This window comes from Panicum virgatum, chromosome 9K (genome assembly GCF_016808335.1).
Source record: "Panicum virgatum strain AP13 chromosome 9K, P.virgatum_v5, whole genome shotgun sequence".
NCBI classification, from domain to species: Eukaryota; Viridiplantae; Streptophyta; class Magnoliopsida; order Poales; family Poaceae; genus Panicum; species Panicum virgatum.
Genome location: NC_053144.1, coordinates 15,092,815 through 15,110,354, shown reverse-complemented (window position 1 = coordinate 15,110,354; position 17,540 = coordinate 15,092,815). Strand labels below are relative to the sequence as shown.

Below are 17,540 nucleotides of genomic sequence, written 5' to 3'. Positions count from 1 at the left end.
TAAATTTCGTTCATTGTATCAAATTGGTCAACCCTTTTAGAATTCGCTCAGTTTTTATATTTGGGGGGGCCTGCTGCCCCTCCACCAGGCGGCAGGTGATTGCCGCCCGGTAAGGGTCGGCAAGCTCCCACCACGGGCCTCCGCGCAAAAACAATTTATATTTATTTACATGTAGATCCCTGCCGCCCCTGCCGGACGGTAGGGGTACAAAACTGTAAAATGTAAAACCGAAAATATATTTCTGTAAAAAATATTTTTTAAAAATATAAAAATAAAAAAGCCGCGCGTACCGGCGTGTGCCCGCGCTCCACCCTTCCGGCTCGTTAGCTTCTGCCACGCGATGAATAGATGTCCCCAATTTCTCCGCACGAATAGATCCGCGCCGGCGGCGCGGGTTGCACGGGTTCGCGGCGCGGGCTCATCCAGCAGCGGATTCGCGGATAACCCGCGCCGCTTGCATTTCCCGATCCAGTTCCTCCACGGCTCAGGGCTCAGCCTCACTCCATCACCCGCGCCGGCCGCCGGCCCTCCTCTTCCGCACCGCCTACAGCCACTGCCGACTGCCCCCCCCCCCCCCCCCCCACACCGCGCGGCGGAATAACAATCTCTTCTCGATGCTCCGGGTCGCCTCTCGCGCGGTGAGGCCGGGACTCGATTCCCACACCCCAAGAGCGCTCTGCAAATATGCAGCTTTTTTTGTGCTTGTTCGTTGCTCAGTTTCTCCAAATTTTGAACTTCATTTTATCTAGGGCTCGCTTGGAAGTAGGAGATCCTACAGCGCCTTGGCGAAAGGCGGCCCCTCCATCGCCGGCGTAGGTGACATCATCGCGGTCGCCTCCGGGAAAGGCGGAGTCGGCAAGTCGACCACTGCAGGTTTCAAACTTTCTTTTCTGCACGCTGGAGATCCCCATGGAGTTTGGTACAAAATCATATTAACTCTTGAAAATCTCTTAAGCAATATCCCCACTGGCCCACTCCGAACATGGAATTTGTGAATTCACATCGATGCAGAATGGCGCTATATTGCAGACTCTTCCAATTGACTATCTTGAATGAGAAATGGTGCTAGATGATTTGTCCATTACATATGAGTAGGTGTTTGGGAAGGATAGATGCCAACTTTTTAGGTGCATAATTTCAGCTTTACTGGACAATGTAATCCCAAGATGGCTAGCGATTGCCATATTTCTTGGTAGTCCACACTCATAGGCAAGCCCACTTTTTTTCATGAGTTTTTTTTAAATGACTTTTTTTCATGAGTTGATGTAACTAAAGATTGTGAATTTACAGTGCTCGTGCTTAAACATCATGGCATGGGACATTTTACCTTCATCTTGGTACTTATTTTTTGTGCAGTTAACTTTGCTGTAGCACTTGCCAAGGAGTTTAAGCTTAAGGTTGGTTTACTAGATGCTGACATATATGGTCCATCAATTCCCACAATGATGAATCTCCATGCCAAGCCTGAAGTAAGTGAAGGTATCAGTTAAATCTCTTTCAGAACAAGTCATAGTCTCATAGAGTAGAAAAAATGGATATTTTTATTTTAAAGCGGACAAGGTTGTGGTACTTTTTTTAGTTTTCTTTTATCATGGTAGTGTATCACATTTCCATATTCCAACTAATAAATATGTTGTTTATTCAGTTCTCATCTGCAATAATTATTTATCTGAACTGAAATATACCAGAGAAATGGAAGAAAGGTTGGCTTGATGTAACCTTTCTAAAGTAAAATCACAAGTTAATTCTATGCTGAAAGAATCAGCTAGGGTTAGTGGTTATTTATTGTTCTGTAGTCTGCTTTGTCATCCTGCAGCCAGATTGCTTATGTGTGTCCAGATATGGTGAAGTAAAACAATTTACTTAGTTTATTCTTAGTATTCAAATTACTTTCTTTAGCCTAAATGTTTACTGCGGAGTAGACTATGCAGATAGCTCCATGTACTTAAATAATTGAGCCCATTGCAGTAGTTTTGGTTCAGTTGAAACTGCAAATCAAATTTATCACATTTTGACCAAATTAGTTCAATAACTGAACTCCAGGCACTCTTAAATTTACATGACAAAAACATTTTTCATTCATCACAGTCTCAAGCTCTATATTACCTAAGTCGTGAGCTGAATATAGCTTTTTCGAAGAGCATTCGGCATTATTTTCAAAAGATGTCTACCAATTTATCTGATAACTCTGACCTTATGGTTCCCTCTCTATCATTACAATTCCTGGATACTATCATTCTAACATGTCAATGAAAAAATGGATTTTTTAAAAAAGATATTATGCATGTGCCATTTTGCTTATTGTTGCAACCATGGTATGTCATTGTGGCTTCATTTAAATTCGTTACTATATTTTGTTTACAGACATGAAGATGATTCCAATTGAGAACCATGGAGTGCGATGTATGTCTATTGGTTTTCTGGTTGACAAAGATGCACCAATTGTTTGGAGAGGTCCTATGGTTTGTCTTTCCATGTGCTTCTGTTAACTTTTCAGTATTCTTGCTGGACATTTTTCCTGTAAATTGGTTTCATTTTGTTTTGCATCCTTAACACATGAGAAACATCAACTGAAATGTACCATACACTTGCTGTTGCAGCTTATCTTGCTTTCCATTTGTGTGCCTTTAGGGCAATAAAACTGGTCTGGGGCGATAGGATCCTTGCGAGCGTGGATGTAGACATGGACAATTTCTTTTTTTTCCCCCATTCCATGCCACAGATGTTTTCCTGATCAAATCTTATAGATGCGTGAAGTGACTAATTCAAACTTATCTTAGTTACAGGCTTACTGCTAAAAATATTTACAGAACAGTTCTTTGTTGCCCTTTGTTTATGTCTGGTAATGGCCATGGATTTTTGCTACCTTGGAATCCATTGATCATGGAGAGTCCTTTACGTGTGTAGTAAATGATACTGTAGTTTTGTATTTCCAATTATGTGTTCTTTTGGCACGTGTTGGTTCTATGTTCTCAATGCTACGTTTTTTTCCTTGGTATCAGGTAATGAGTGCTCTCGAGAAGATGACAAGGGGAGTAGCTTGGGGAAATCTTGATGTTCTTGTTGTTGATATGCCTCCAGGCACGGGTGATGCTCAACTATCAATGTCACAAAGGCTTCGGTTATCTGGTATATATACATCTGGCTATGAAGTTGCAAATGTTGGTTTGATATTAATAAAATTGAGTTTTTTTTTCACATGTGTTTTCTGCAGGTGCTTTAATTGTTTCAACTCCTCAAGATATTGCTCTAATTGATGCTAGAAGAGGAGCCAACATGTTCCGTAAAGTTCAAGTTCCTGTATAGTTCTCAACTGGTTGTCCATGTCATATTTTAAATATTATTTGCAGATACAATTTTGTTTTGAACATAAAACTTTACGTTCTCTTTCCTCTCCAATTTCTTTCATTGCCAAACTAAACATGATACTATTTTGTAGTCAATTGCATACCAGCTCAACAATTGAAGGCATGACACATTCACCTGAAAATGGCATATTTCATTTAACAATTGGAAAATATGTAGCTTCATGTTGCCTTTACCATTCTCCAGTATGTCTAGTCTTCCCAGCAGAACTGAGTTTGTTGTTTTGGCAGATTTTGGGATTAGTAGAGAATATGAGTTGCTTTAAGTGTCCAAAATGTGGTGAGAATTCGTACATTTTTGGGGAAGGTGGAGCCAAAAGAACTGCAGAGGAAATGGATATGAAATTACTTGGTGAGGTGAGTGAATCTCGTTATGATTGATGGGAAGATGCACAGACTTTATAAAGCTATGACAACTGTGCTCTGTGTCTTTTTTTTTTATTAGGAAATATTGAATCTTTTTGGGAGCATGCAACTGTTGCTTTAATTATTACTACATGAGATGTAGGAGACATTCTGTTGATTTAGATCTGATGAATGTAGGAGATAATAGTTTATCTATGTTCAACTGTAGATATACTAGTGATATCTGATCAACACAACTCCATTTTTTTTCAATAGATACCTCTAGAAATCGGCATCAGAACAGGTTCAGATGAAGGCAAGCCTATTGTCATATCTTCACCAAACTCTGCATCGGCACGGGCGTACATACATGTTGCTGAGAAGGTGACTGAGAGGCTTAAGGAGCTAGCAAATGAGCAACAAAAGGGCCCAGAAATCTTGCTCTGAGAACACAGGCCACCCTGTTTCTTGTCTAACTATTTTGCATTTATGCCGGCGAATGTTGTACTGATAAGTAGAGTTTGTTGCAAGTAGCTGTACTGGAACTTGTACTCAAATAATGCTTTGGTGCCTTTGACATGGATGTGCAGCCTCAGTTTTCACCTGTTTTAACGCTGGGATATCTTTGGGCGATGTCAAATGCCCCGAGTACCACGTTTTGCCTCAGTCCTCAACATGTCCTAGGTTATTTCATTGATCTGCCATGGCTCCATTGGTTTACTGAATGCTAGGGTTTTGGATAGCCAAATTTTGATGGATTTTGTCCACTTGAAAGCTGAGTGCCGGTTGTGGATAAGTTGCATGGTGAGATGTTGGAAACCTTGCTTAAAGCAACGTAATTGCCATGTCGTGCGGTAGATAGTACGATGAGATCGAGGATTCGATATCAGAGAGGAGACGTCACTAGTTTCATCAGGTTTTCATTGTCACTGGTTTTCTGAGCACATGTCAAAATCTTTTTATGCGCATACCATAGCTCGTCGGTTGGCTCTATCCTCTGTTGGGAGAAGTCTCACGCTTATGTAACCATCCTCTAATCACGTGGTCAAAGACCTCATTAGATTTATCAGTATTCGTAGCATAGGGGTTCTAGAGTTGATTTTGTAAACTGTCTTTGTTTGACACCTTAATTAACGGTCAAAGTCTGTTATAGAAACTTCTAGGAAGTAACCAAACGGGGGCCAAGATTAAGCACAATATCATTCGCTCTCCCCTGCGCTGAGCAATAAGAGACAAACACGAGATGACGGAAAAGAACAACCCAACATCACAAGAGATATTTGCTCTTCAGTTTTTCCACAGCGTTGCGCTGTATTGTACCTCTTTTCAGCATTCTTTTGGAGGGTCAAACTAGACACTTTGATAAACATTAATTCAAGACTGGAACTCGACAAGATATGGCAAATGATCAAGCAAATCACTTAGGTAAAAGAGAATTTAGTACTTGACTTTTAGTCGGCAGCTCGATCATTTCTCATTTCAAACCAGAATGAAATGATGAACATAGATGGTTATTTATCCTTCAAATAACTCTTCCAACATCTCCTGCAAGCTCTCGGGACTGACGACGACTCTTGAAGCGCTGACACCACCATCCTCCAAGAAGTTTATGAAGACCGAGATGACTCTGTCAACAATGGTTGTCCGCAGCACTCTCCTTAGCTCTGGGTCTGGAACCTTCCAGAGTTTCTGCGCAACATAGGTCTTGTCAAACTCCGTCAAGAACTTACGCTGCTGTGCTGAGGAGTATCTCGTAAAGAAAAAGCAACAAGGTGAATGACTATGCAAGGGCTTCAACACCGGCGTCCAGGATACTTGCAGATAACTATCTATGTAACTGTCAATCTTGCGAGCCAGGGCATCCGTTGGGACACCCGAGAGCAGGTTTTGAGAAAGCAGCTGGTGCCACAGGAAGTAGAAATTGTTGGCCAGGAATAGGAACCTGAGGCTCTGATCCGCGAATGACTGCGACACCCTGGTGAGGCTTTCTCCAAGGGAACGGATGATCACGGTGTTCAGGTTGGTGGAAGAAGAACTGGTATTGTTCTCCTCACCGAGACACGGAGATGTGTTGCTGCTGCTGCTGCTGCTAGTTGACAGCACAATGATGTAGCTCACTGCAAACTGAGTGGCAACATGAATGTCAGGTGATGGATCGAGCCCTGACACTGGATGGCCATGGCCATGGTCGTCCGTCGTTGTCAAGGACATGAAGTGAGTCCTGATGCAGTCTCTCGTGTTCCTCATGGCCTCGTCCACCTTGTCCAGCTTCGCCAACAGCAGCCTTATCATCTCCGCGCTTATCCTCGCAGCAGCTTCTGCGTCGGCTGGTGACGAACAGGCGGAGGAACTGAAGCCGAGGCACGAGTGCCAGAGCTGGACCTGTTCCGAGACCCCATAGAGGGCGTCACGGACATCTGCCAGTGCCCTGAACTTGTGAGCCGATGCCACTGCACCCTTATTGCCAGAAACGACACCGCCATGGCCATGGTCGTCGTCGCTGCTAATGCTGACAGGCCTAACGACGTCGTCCAGCGCAACGACGGCGTCGACGAAAGGGAGCATGAGCAAGAAGGTTGCCGCGACAAATCCGACGAACTCTGAAGCAGGCGGCCAGGTCTGTCGAGCTTCTTCTTCTTCCACCTCCTGCTGGCTACACCATCCAGTAAAGCTAGCGACGCACCTGCTGATGGCGTGCAGAGCTAGGACCCAGCTGCGTGCGGTGTGCTGGAGTCGCCGCGACACGAAGGTCCTCCCCGCGGACGCGGCGTCCAGCTGGGCGAGGCGGAGAACCCAGCTGACCTGCAGCTCCGAAAGCCACCTGCCGAGTGCGCTGCTGCTGCCGCCGCCGTCGCCGGTAGTGGCCGTACGGATGATGAGGTCCCTGATGTGCACCCGCATCGTCGCCTTCTCTTCGTCCGTGACGCCGTCGCCGGCGGCCGTGAATGGGAACGGAATGGACGCGGCGGCGCTGGTGGCGTAGGTGGTGGCAGTGTTGGACATGGACAGGGTGGTACCTGAAGCGATGCTGCTGGCTCCGCAGTTGTCGTCGTAGCTGTGATCAAACAGAGCAGGTTGCGGTGGTGGCAGGACAGGATCGCCGCCGCCGCCGCCTCGGCTGGCGGATGTGACGACCGGTGACCTCCATGCTCCCCGCCACGCAGCCGCCATGCCTGCCGGCAGTACGGTGAGCTAGCTATCTAGTTGCAACCGGTGCTGCAGTCTGTAGCTGCAACTGCGAGCATCATGCCGAGCCCATCACCAACGCGTTACACTTTTGACTTTGACCTACGTAGTTGGCGTGTTTGGAACAGCGACGTACGCGCTGATGTTGACTGAAGTGTGTTGAGTGTTGACTGACACTGCGTGCTGGCAGTTTGGCACCGGCAAGACCTGCTCAAGTCCTGGCTCCTAACCTCAACAAAATTGCATGCATTCTGCCAGAACTGTTGAGCAAGTCAGACTAAGGCCTTGTTTATTTCCAAAAAAATTCTACAGTACCCGCCACATCGAATATTCAGACACATGCATGAAGCATTAAATACAATTAAAAAAAATTAATTACACAGTCTAACTAATTACCACGAGATGAATTTTTTAAGTCTAATTAGTTTATTATTGGACATTATTTGTTAAGTAACAATAAAATATGCTACAGTACTAAAATCAACAATTTTTCACCAACTAAACAGGGCCCGAGAGACTCTATATCCCATATCAAGAGACTCTATATCCCAGATCAGATATCTAAAAAAATAAAAAGATCATCAAAATAGGCATCCAACAGACTCGGCATCGGGGTTCTCTCGCCATCTCCCTCGGAATACACGGGCGGTGGCTTGTCAAACCTACCGGGCAACTCCTCTCACCACTCGCGCCATCCCGGGGAGCTTCTCCCCATGCAGGGCCCACCCTCGCCTGCAGCAGGGCTGGCCGCGCGTGCCCGCACCCGCCTGCGAGCTGCAGCCGGCGATAGGGGCTGCGCGCCCTCTGTGAGTGGCTGGTGGCGGCGGGTGACCGCTCGCACCCACGGTGGCTGGGCCAGATCCGGTGGCGGCCGGCGGTGCCATGTCGGCCCGTGGTAGGAGCAGGGTTAACAATTTCGGCGAAATTTCGGAAAATTTTTCGTTTCCGCTAGTTATCGGGAAAAGAAATTTCGGTATTTTTTGTTTTAAATTTGGAAAATTCAAAAAAATTTGTAAAAAATTGGAAAAAAATATGATAAAAAACTAGGTGTTTTTCTAAGCAAATATGACTAGAACACACTCAAATCTAAGATAATTTGTTAGGCTAAAATTAACATTTGAAACCGTAATTTGAATGACTCGTCATTTCATGTGCAAAAATTTGTTTTCTCCTCTCGACTTCAACTAGACTTTGGTTTATCATAATGTTGGTGAGGTACCTATTCAATTTCATATGCATACCTACATCGGTTAACATCTAACTTGGGATTAGAGACATCCCTGGAGCCTGACTTCCATCCAAGTTAACATCTAACTTGGAACTTGCGTCTGCTTTGTCCTTTGTGATTGCTATTTTCATATCACCAACTTGCTCTGTGTGCAAGAGTGGATCTGTGGTGCCATTTGCTGTTTGGTGTGAACTTGTATGGTTGGAAATTAGTTGCTGAATGGATGGAACAACTTTGAGGACGGCAACATCTACAAATAAATTGTGGAGTATGAAAGCCTTTCTGTCTCTAACTTGCCTCCCCTCAGCTGTTTTGCAAGGCATTGCAGCAAGGATGCCAAATTCTTTCACCCATAGTCTATGGTCATGCTTTCCGTCTCTTCCTTGACCACCATCGTTGCCACCCCAAGTTTCATCTTCAGTTGGAAGAGGTGGGAACACTGATGGTGAATCGGCTACAACAAGAGGAACCACCCATGTGTTCGATCGGAATTCGGAACCCATAAGGAAGATTTCCATACTGAATGAAAAAACTAGGTGTAAAAAATTGGGGAAAAATATGATAAAAAACTAGGTGTTTTTCTGAGCTTATTGGTGTCATGCATGATCAAAAACATGAAGATTTAGTTAGTCAAATAATTTTTTTCCTGCAGGTAGTAGAGCAGCTCGGCGCGGCGTCGTGACAACTCGAAAAACTTTGAACACGAAAGTTGTTCGTCATTTAAAACTCTATAACATTGGTTTTGGGCAAAAGTTCATTTAAGCCACGGTTTACAATTTATAACCAATTCACATCAATTGATAACTAATTCAAATCATGTTTGTCCTGGATTTAAAACAACTTTCAATTAGATCAACCAATATCTCTGAAATTTTATAGGCATATCCGCAATAACAAGAATAATAAAAGTCTAGTTGAGGCCTAAGAGAGAAAATGAAAGTTGTCACATGAAATGACAAGACTTTTAATTAGTAGTTTTTGAAATAATTAAATAACTTTCAAACTATTGCTCAAATGAAAAAGTTCCTGAAACAAAAGTTGTAGATCTCGAAAAAATGAACAAAGTTGGTATTCAAAAGTTTTTCATTTGACCTCGGAAACAGTAGGAAAATCACAACTGACATCATTTTCCGGTCGAAAATCACCGAATTTCGGTCGAAATCACCGAAATTTCGGTCGGAATTCATCGGAATTTCTTTTTTTGAATTTGAATTCTCTTTCCGTTCGGAATTAGCGAAATTTAGCGAAATTTCATTTCCGGTAGTTGGCGGGATTCGAAATAAAATGAAAAGGTAAACCCTGGGTAGGAGCAGAGGAAAGACAACCATGGATGGGGAGCTGAAGGAGAAGAAGGGGAGTTGATAATGTTGTGGGGTCCACGCGCCAGTGAGTTGGAGAGAGAGGAGATGAGAGAGAATATTTATCTAGTCTGTTGAAGCAAGAAGAGATATAGAGAAGAAATCTTATCTAATGGATAGCTAAATACCCATAGGATTATAGAGATTGAGATTTAGCTAGGCTATTGGAGATGCTCCAGCGTTAGGATTTGCATTGTACTCCATTTTTTCATAAGAGAGCTTTATTACTTCGATCGAAGGATTACAATCATTCTTGACAAAGTCATGCACTCACGTAGGCGTTCAACCTAGCCAAACTGGAGTATGAATGTTCCTTTGGGCTAAATGAGCTAAGTAGCTAACTCATGAGCAACGAGATTGCACTCTCTTTTTACCTTGGCGGCTGGCCAGTCCGGTAGCAACTATGCCTGATCCTTATCTCTGCTAACAGGAACCTGATTATAAATCATTTCATTTTTTTAGCATCAAAGCATCTTAAATTTGATCAAATTTATATAATCAAGTATCACAAATTAAACTTTGTAATGTCTTGGATTCAAAACCCAAACTTTGTAGGTGGCTTTGCATCCCCCATCCCTTGGTTAACCGGCATCAATAGAAAATATTCAGGCAGGACGCTTTCTAAAAAATATTTGTGATACCAAATAAGCATCATTAGATTTTTTATTAATTAGATTATCATAGTATACCTATTTGATGTCATAAATCTTTGTGATTTTCTCTAAAATTTTGGTCAATGGCTTTCCAAAAAAATTGAAATGATTTATAATTTGGACTGATGGAGTAGGAGCCAGCGATAGAAATATACAATTAATTGTGCAAACTTCAATCTGGACCACCGGATCAACATCCAAGGGGCATGGAGAGATTCGATAATTTTACAATTAACCGCTCACCTCTAATTACACCTTTTGCAAATCCTCGTCCCTCCCCTGCGCACCCCCTTATTGCAAGCTAAACATAGACATCTTACGAGATAAATTTAAAGACTAAAACAACATTTTTTTTAGAAGAAGTGTGTGTTTGGGGGTTGGGGATTTAGGAACCGTTTGGTAAAACTTATTATAATTTCGATTTCACCTATTTTTCGTAAGTCGAGGTACTGTAGCATAAAGCTATAACTATTTTATAGGCTTATGCTAAGATGAAATGAAAGCTAGATCAGCTAATATTTTAATTTTATCGACTTAAACTTCAGTAGTAAAGTCATTTTAGGAGAACTCCTAAACAAGATCTTATTCCCAATCTTCTACTACTTCAGTCAACATCTATACCCTCATCCCTGACGCGGTAGATTCAGGGGGCGCTTAGGTCAAAAAAAAATTCACCTCGAAATTTGTGCCTTCCTTTTTATACATGCATGGAACATTAAATGTAATTAAACAACAAAATTAATTGCACAGTTTGAATGTACACGGCGAGACGAATCTTTTGAGCCTAGTTAGTGTATGATTAGCCATAAGTGCTACAGTAACCACCATGTGCTAATGATGCGGTCAAAGGCTTCAAAATATTTGTCTCGCGGTTTCCAGTTGAGTTCTGAAATTAATTTTTTAATTAGTGTCTGAAAAGCTCTCCCGACATTTGTTCAAACTGTTGATGTGATAGCCAAAAAATTTTAGTTTGGGAACTAAACAGCCCTAAAATCACATACCCTGACAGCCTGACCCAAGCAAACTTTTCGTACTGAGGCCGGGCCGGGCCGGCCTACCTTTATTCCGTTAAGCCGCAGGCAGTAGCCGATGATAAACGCCGCACGGCTCCTCTCCGTCTCCGGTGTCCTCGACACGACCCGCTCCTCTCCTCGTCGCCCCCGAATCCGGCGCCGCCCCACCTCGTCGCCCAGAGCCCCCAGCCCGTCTCCCGGGCGGCAGTTCCTCGCCGGGGTCGTGGCCTCGGGCCTCCCCTCCTCTCCCTCCCTCAGGTACCACCCTCTCCCGGTCATCCCCCCCCCCCCTCACGTACACCCCTCGTGATTCGGCCCCGTGCACGTCCGGGCGCGATTTGGCAGATTCCGAGCCCTCGTGGCCTGTGGGTTCGGTTGTAGCCAAGGGATCGGACTGTTGCCGGGACGGCGCGTCGCGCAGCTTGGGGTTTAGGGTTCGGCGTGTACCGATTAGTGTACCCTGCGTTGGCTTTGGGGCACTTGATTTTGTTTCGGTCACGGGCTCATGGCGAGATGCAGGTTCAGGGGAAGTTGTTTTATGTGGGGTGGAGATGAACTCGATTGGAGTTAGCTTGAGGCTGAATGTCTGTTGGGGTAATCACGAGTTGCTTATGCGCCTGCTGCCAGATACTTGCTATTCGGATTGCTTAGGTGTCTGCTCTGATGCGGTTTTATATGTTTGGGTTCGTTTGAAACTTAGGTCCTTACATGGCTTGTGATTGCTAACTGATTTGCCTTTTTGTTTGTGGCTAGAAAATATGGATGGGCAAGTAGAGAACTTTGCGGGGCATGACGTTGGCGGGATGCCTGGAAATCCTTACGATGGAGAACAACCAAACACATATGAGGATGTGGAGAAGCAGTACGGTGAAGATCTGGGAAACACATATGGCGAACAACCTGGTGCCCAGTACGATGGTGGGTCCGGGAATATGTACAATGAAGAGCAGGCAAACTTGTACAGCAAGGAGACCGGGAATCAGTACAATAAGGAGCCGGCAAATTCTTACCAGGATGAAGTGCTGGAGAATGCGTACAGTGGGGATGCGAGTCAACAGGAAAATTCACAGGTTAATGTTGAAGATAACAGATGGCCTGGTTGGCTGGGAGAGAGTGTTTTTCGTATACTAGTTCCAGCCCAGAAGGTAGGAGCTATCATCGGTCGCAAAGGGGAGTTTATCAAGAAGATGTGCGAGGAGTCCAAAGCGCGCATCAAAATACTTGATGGCCCACCTGGTGTACCAGAAAGAGCAGTAAGTGCCTTTATGAAATCGTGTCTTGGATTAAAAGTTAGTAGTCTCATTGCTTCAGCCAGCAATGAAACTACTAAGCGATGCATTTTTAGGTAACTATGTCGTGGTGTCATTAGGCGTAGCAGGTTCGTGCATGAAGTTCCTTTGCTTTCTTGGATGATGCATTTTTAGGTATAAATTGATCAGCTAAGTACATGCTGATACTCCTCTCCCTAGTTTCCTAGTGGCCCAACATATGCAAATATATGATATATTGACTTGGTAATTAAAACCCACATTTAGTCATTTCATCTTGATATCTAGATATCTGGAATTCTGGAAGGGTTTTTGTGTGCTTAATAAGGCCTAAAAGCTGGAGTTGTATGCTGTTGCTTTTTTGCACGTTGAAGCATCATAGTATGATAGTAATGTGACAAACAGAAATAAAACTGTTAGTTGAACAGCTGAATTTCTGTTACTGAATATTAAAAACAAAATATGCGATTTTCTTCAAAATTTAAGAACTGTTGTGTTCCATCTTACCTGAGGGCTTGCAACACCAACTGGTACTGGTAATATTTTCCTTAACTAGTGTGGGTTTGAATATTGTATCAAATCTGCTTCATTATATTGGAAAGTTTCACAATAATGGAAATAATGGAAGCAATCAACATCTTTGTGTAAGGAATGGCTTTGATTCTTCTATGTCTCTTCAAGGGATATGCATGATGCAGTGTACTGGTGCTTAGCCCTTTTTCAATCTATTTTCAGGAATTAATTTGGATTGCATTGTCTATAACGGGTATAACACACACATACACTCATGTACACACACATTTCATAGTATTTACATAGGAATAAAAAGCATTTGAATTATCAATTCTGATATTCACTACTTTATGAATTGAGTCCATTTTTATGAACTGTAGGAACAATTGGGTACCAGGTCTTAACCATGCACATAACATGTCGTATTTCATAAGATACATCACATAAAGTTTTAACCTACTCACAACAAATGTCCAAATACTTAAGTTTATTAAATTGTAGTGATGCAAAGGAGCATCATGGTTACATTGTTTTAGATATCTCAATACAGAAGCAGGTTTTAGGTGCCCTTTCCATTCGGACTTCTACCCAAATCTGTACCTTTGTTTCTTTATATGCGTATATCCATGAGCAGTAAAGATAACCCGTAATCTGCAACAAACACTTAGTTTAGCATTTGTTGTGCGCTGAAGAATTTTCCTACCCTATGCAATTTGTTACCATTGTTCCAGAGCATCACTGACATGTGACATGAACCTGTTTTTCTTGATAACCACAATCTCACACAGTTTATCAAACACCGGAGCTAAGTCGCATGATTCAGTTTTTTAGTTACATCTTTGCTAGCTTAGTCAGGAGTATCTTTACTTCCTAATTGGAAATTAATAGCTGTGCCACAATTCAACTTATGAAATATAGTTAATATCTACAACACTTAGAAAGCTAAAAATGTTTAAGTTATCCACTATAAAGGGAATAGCTCAAAAACTGACTTAAAACAAAATATGACCATCCACCAAAGGCTGAAATTGAATAGCCTTGATAATAATAACACAGATTAATGTTTGCAGGTTGTGACTGCAGTCTAAGGTCCCAAACATAACAACCTTTCCGAAATGGGTGAACTGACATGGTTCTGAAAGTCCAGTTTTATGATCTTGTGCTGCAAATATGAATAGGTCATTTGAGTATCGGACGAAGATCCCTTTCAAGATGCTCCATAAGCTATCTGGTAATTCCACATCCTTTTTTTTCATTTTTTTTTGAACTAAAGGGAACACGTGAATTACTAAAGGGAAAAAGGGAAATGATAAAAATGCATGAAGAGTTGCTTTGTAAATGAATATACCACACGTACTACATAACTAAAAAATTATTGGTACTAAATTTTCTTGAAAAGTACAAAATTGCCTATACATTTGGAGAAGTGCTGCTATGGAACTCTTTGTTTTTTTTTATGTAAGAAAAGGTTACCATGCTATTTACATTATCCAACAAGTGAGTAAAAGAGAATGAAACGTATCTATTCTTCCATTGGACATTGGTGGGAGGACAAATAAAACAAGTTGACACATTTAAAATAATGAAGCAATAGCCATTCGTGAAGGATGGTAAATTTTATAAAGAAGGTTGCTAACTGAATAACAAGAGAAAAATGATTGTCCATTCTTGAACACTGCACACCACTGTTGACTTTGCATAGGGTGGAATGCTCTTCTGAACTTTTGGGAGTTCCTGTCTGTGAAGCCATTTCAGCATCAGATGCATCTATTGCTGTTTGCTGATTGCTACAATTACTATTTAGAATGAATTAAGTAAAGTTGAGATTAAGTAGGATATCATCTCATGATATTTGGGAATAACTTTATGCTATTCAAGGTGGTAAATGTATACTTGACGTCCTTAACCATACTCCATTAAAATCATAGTTTATTTCTTTTGTGGCGGGAGACATCATTTAACTTTGCTAGTGATGTGCAAATGTGATCTCTTGTTTATGTACCAATCGGTAAAGTTTCATTATACTTGTTCCAGACGCATATATTTGTGAATGATAATATCATCATAGTGTATTCATTGAGTTCATCTAGTTCTAATCATTAAGATTAGTATTTTTCTCTGGTAATATCTCTTTTTAACTGTTAATTAATTTTGTGAATGTTGTCGTTTTGCCATTGAAGGTAATGATTTCAGCAAAGGATGAACCAGATGCACCAGTATCTCCAGCTATTGATGGCTTACTCAGAGTTCATAAAAGAATAACTGATAGTTCAGATGGTGAATCTGGTCAGCCTCAAAGAAGTGCTGGTAATATCGGACCAACACGACTTCTAGTGCCAGCTTCGCAAGCTGGCAGCCTTATTGGAAAGCAGGGAGCAACTATTAAATCCATACAAGATTCTTCAAAGTCTGCTATACGTATTGTTGGTAAGTTTTTGCATTTTTTTTTCTGTATGCTACGAATGCTGGATTCTTCCTCTTTCGGATATATGATATGTTGCCTGAATTGCATTCATAGTTATATGTTGTGACCTGCAACTCAGTTGTGACACTGAGAAAATAGTGATACCAATTCAATTGCAGTTCATGTAAATACTTGTGCGTTGATCCTTGAATGTGGATATTAATGTCTATGGTTTTAATTCAGTGTGTTATACGTTTCTTCAGAGAATGTTCCTCCTGTCGCGTTAAATGATGACAGAGTTGTGGAGATACAAGGTGAGCCTCTTGGTGTCCACAAAGCAGTGGAATTGATAGCAAGTCACTTAAGAAAGTTTCTTGTTGACCGCAGTGTTCTTCCACTATTTGAAACACATGTAAGGGGTATCTTGTATTCCTGTCAGTAACAAGCGTCTTGCATGTAGTGTCTGACGAATGTTAGTTTCAATCTCTGCAGATGAAAATGCACAGTATGCAGAGGGAGCAACCAATGCCACCTCCCCAGCATTGGGGCCCTCCTCAACCCTGGGGCCCTCCTCCAAACCTACTTCCAGGTGGTCCAGGTTTTGGTGGAAATCCGCAGTTCATGCCTCCAAGGCCGCAAGACAATTATTATCCTCCTCCTGATGTCCCCCCTGTGCCTGTGGAAAAGCAGCCACACTATGGTATTTCTGCATATGGACGTGAGGCCCCACCTAGCGGTGTTCCTGCTGCAGGAAATCAACCACCCTCTCATGCAGGTTCTCAGGTTGGTTCTATTGCACTTTGTTCTCAAGATGATTTGTGCTTTTATTTGGGTTAATCAGCCACTGATTTTTATGTATTTTGGAAGGTGACACATAACATGCACATTCCCCTTGCCTACGCTGATGCTGTGATTGGGGCAGCTGGTGCTAGTATCAGCTATATCCGTAGGCACAGTGGCGCAACTGTAACTATTCAAGAAAGCAGAGGCGCACCTGGAGAGATGACTGTGGAGATAATTGGGACTGCATCACAAGTTCAAACCGCCCAGCAACTGGTCCAGGTACTGTGTATGCTAATCTTTTAATTTTTGGAATTATCAGTAATGCAATATTGCACCATAGTTAGCATTTATGAAAACATGCTTCATGCATTTCCTTTGGCCTCATTTCTGATAGCTAATTTGACTCTTTACTTGCAGAATTTCATGGCAGAAGCTGCTCCCCCAGGCCCACCACCGGCTTCTAACCCTCCAGCACCGCCCGTAGTTCCGAGCTACGCATCTTACCCACCACCATATGGAGGTGCTCCGTCCTATGGTTCTTCGGCTGCTGCCGGGCCGCCTCCTAGGTACAATGGAGGGAGCTACGGTGGCCCGACCTACCCTCCCAGCTATGGTTATTAGGCAGTAGCAGTAAGCCAAGGGTTTGTTTTTTATCTTCTTAGGGGGTTATGGTAAGGAATTTGTTGCCGAATAATGACAATGCAGTGCTGCATGCCCTCCTGTTACCTTGTGTCTGACAAAGACTATTTACATTAGAGACACGTTTATGTGGTGCATGCTTGATTAGTGTTCTGGGGTATGTTGGAGGTCCACCCATGTTTCTGTTGTTTGGAGCACGCATCGCCAGCTCGCCTGATAAAAGGGTGAGACGCTGAGACTGCAGTGACCGTGATTCGCTACATGGTGGTGCGGCCACTGGAATTATCAGTAATGCTTTGCTACTTCGACTAGGGATGGCACCCGCGGATGTGGGTGCGGGTTTGATGAAAACCCGCCCATAGTCAAACCCGCGGGGTTGGAAAAAACCCGCCCGCAAGTAGACCCGCGGGTGCATTTCTACACCCGCACCCGCACCCGCGGGTTTCGGGCGGGTTTCGGGTGCCCGCGGGTGTGACAAAAGATATAATAAAAATGCACAAATCCTTTAATTTAAATAGTCAAACATTACATTTCTATAAGTAATAAGGGCAAACTAACAACAAATTCCCAAATTCAAAGTATTAACGACAAACTAACAATAAATCTATAAATTTTTGTGCTCATTTTATAGTTAGGATAATTGGAATAAGCCTTACCTAAGCACGTTGGGTTAGAGTTTCTTTGTTTGTGGATGGGTGCGGGTCCACCCGCGGGTGGAATCTCAAACCCGCACACGCACCCGCAATACGCGGGTGCGGGTGCGGGTCCACCCACGGGTGGAATAT

General features: G+C 42.9%; 3 protein-coding genes across 3 annotated transcripts; 2 read left to right on the top strand and 1 right to left on the bottom strand.

Moving 5' to 3' along the window:
- Positions 1-389: 389 nt before the first annotated feature.
- Positions 390-4,364, top strand: LOC120650319 (iron-sulfur protein NUBPL). Its single transcript, XM_039927396.1, has 8 exons — positions 390-638; positions 750-873; positions 1,357-1,479; positions 2,365-2,462; positions 3,003-3,129; positions 3,215-3,300; positions 3,597-3,722; positions 3,987-4,364. The coding sequence occupies exons 1-8, from the start codon at positions 615-617 to the stop codon at positions 4,155-4,157; spliced, it is 879 nt and encodes a 292-aa protein (XP_039783330.1). The 5' UTR covers positions 390-614; the 3' UTR covers positions 4,158-4,364.
- Positions 4,365-4,954: 590 nt separating this feature from the next.
- On the bottom strand, positions 4,955-6,915 carry LOC120648539. The gene has a single exon (XM_039925291.1). The coding sequence runs from the start codon at positions 6,879-6,881 to the stop codon at positions 5,226-5,228; it is 1,656 nt and encodes a 551-aa protein (XP_039781225.1). The 5' UTR covers positions 6,882-6,915; the 3' UTR covers positions 4,955-5,225.
- A 4,305-nt stretch (positions 6,916-11,220) lies between these two features.
- On the top strand, positions 11,221-16,915 carry LOC120650318 (flowering locus K homology domain-like). The gene is made up of 7 exons (XM_039927395.1): positions 11,221-11,406; positions 11,902-12,401; positions 15,110-15,356; positions 15,597-15,745; positions 15,826-16,116; positions 16,201-16,395; positions 16,534-16,915. Exons 2-7 carry the CDS (start codon positions 11,907-11,909, stop codon positions 16,735-16,737), a joined length of 1,581 nt encoding a protein of 526 aa, XP_039783329.1. The 5' UTR covers positions 11,221-11,406; positions 11,902-11,906; the 3' UTR covers positions 16,738-16,915.
- Positions 16,916-17,540: the final 625 nt, after the last annotated feature.

Bases quoted from the DNA above. Each gene is read 5' to 3' on its own strand.
- LOC120650319 (XM_039927396.1), top strand. From the start codon at position 615: ATGCTCCGGGTCGCCTCTCGCGCG. The intron at 639-749 runs GTGAGGCCGGGA...CATTTTATCTAG, and splicing joins TCCGGGTCGCCTCTCGCGCG to GGCTCGCTTGGAAGTAGGAG. The intron at 3,130-3,214 runs GTATATATACAT...TGTTTTCTGCAG, and splicing joins ACAAAGGCTTCGGTTATCTG to GTGCTTTAATTGTTTCAACT.
- LOC120648539 (XM_039925291.1), bottom strand. From the start codon at position 6,881: ATGGCGGCTGCGTGGCGGGGAGCATGGAGGTCACCGGTCGTCACATCC.
- LOC120650318 (XM_039927395.1), top strand. From the start codon at position 11,907: ATGGATGGGCAAGTAGAGAACTTTGCGGGGCATGACGTTGGCGGGATG. The intron at 12,402-15,109 runs GTAAGTGCCTTT...TTGCCATTGAAG, and splicing joins CTGGTGTACCAGAAAGAGCA to GTAATGATTTCAGCAAAGGA. The intron at 16,117-16,200 runs GTTGGTTCTATT...GTATTTTGGAAG, and splicing joins CCTCTCATGCAGGTTCTCAG to GTGACACATAACATGCACAT.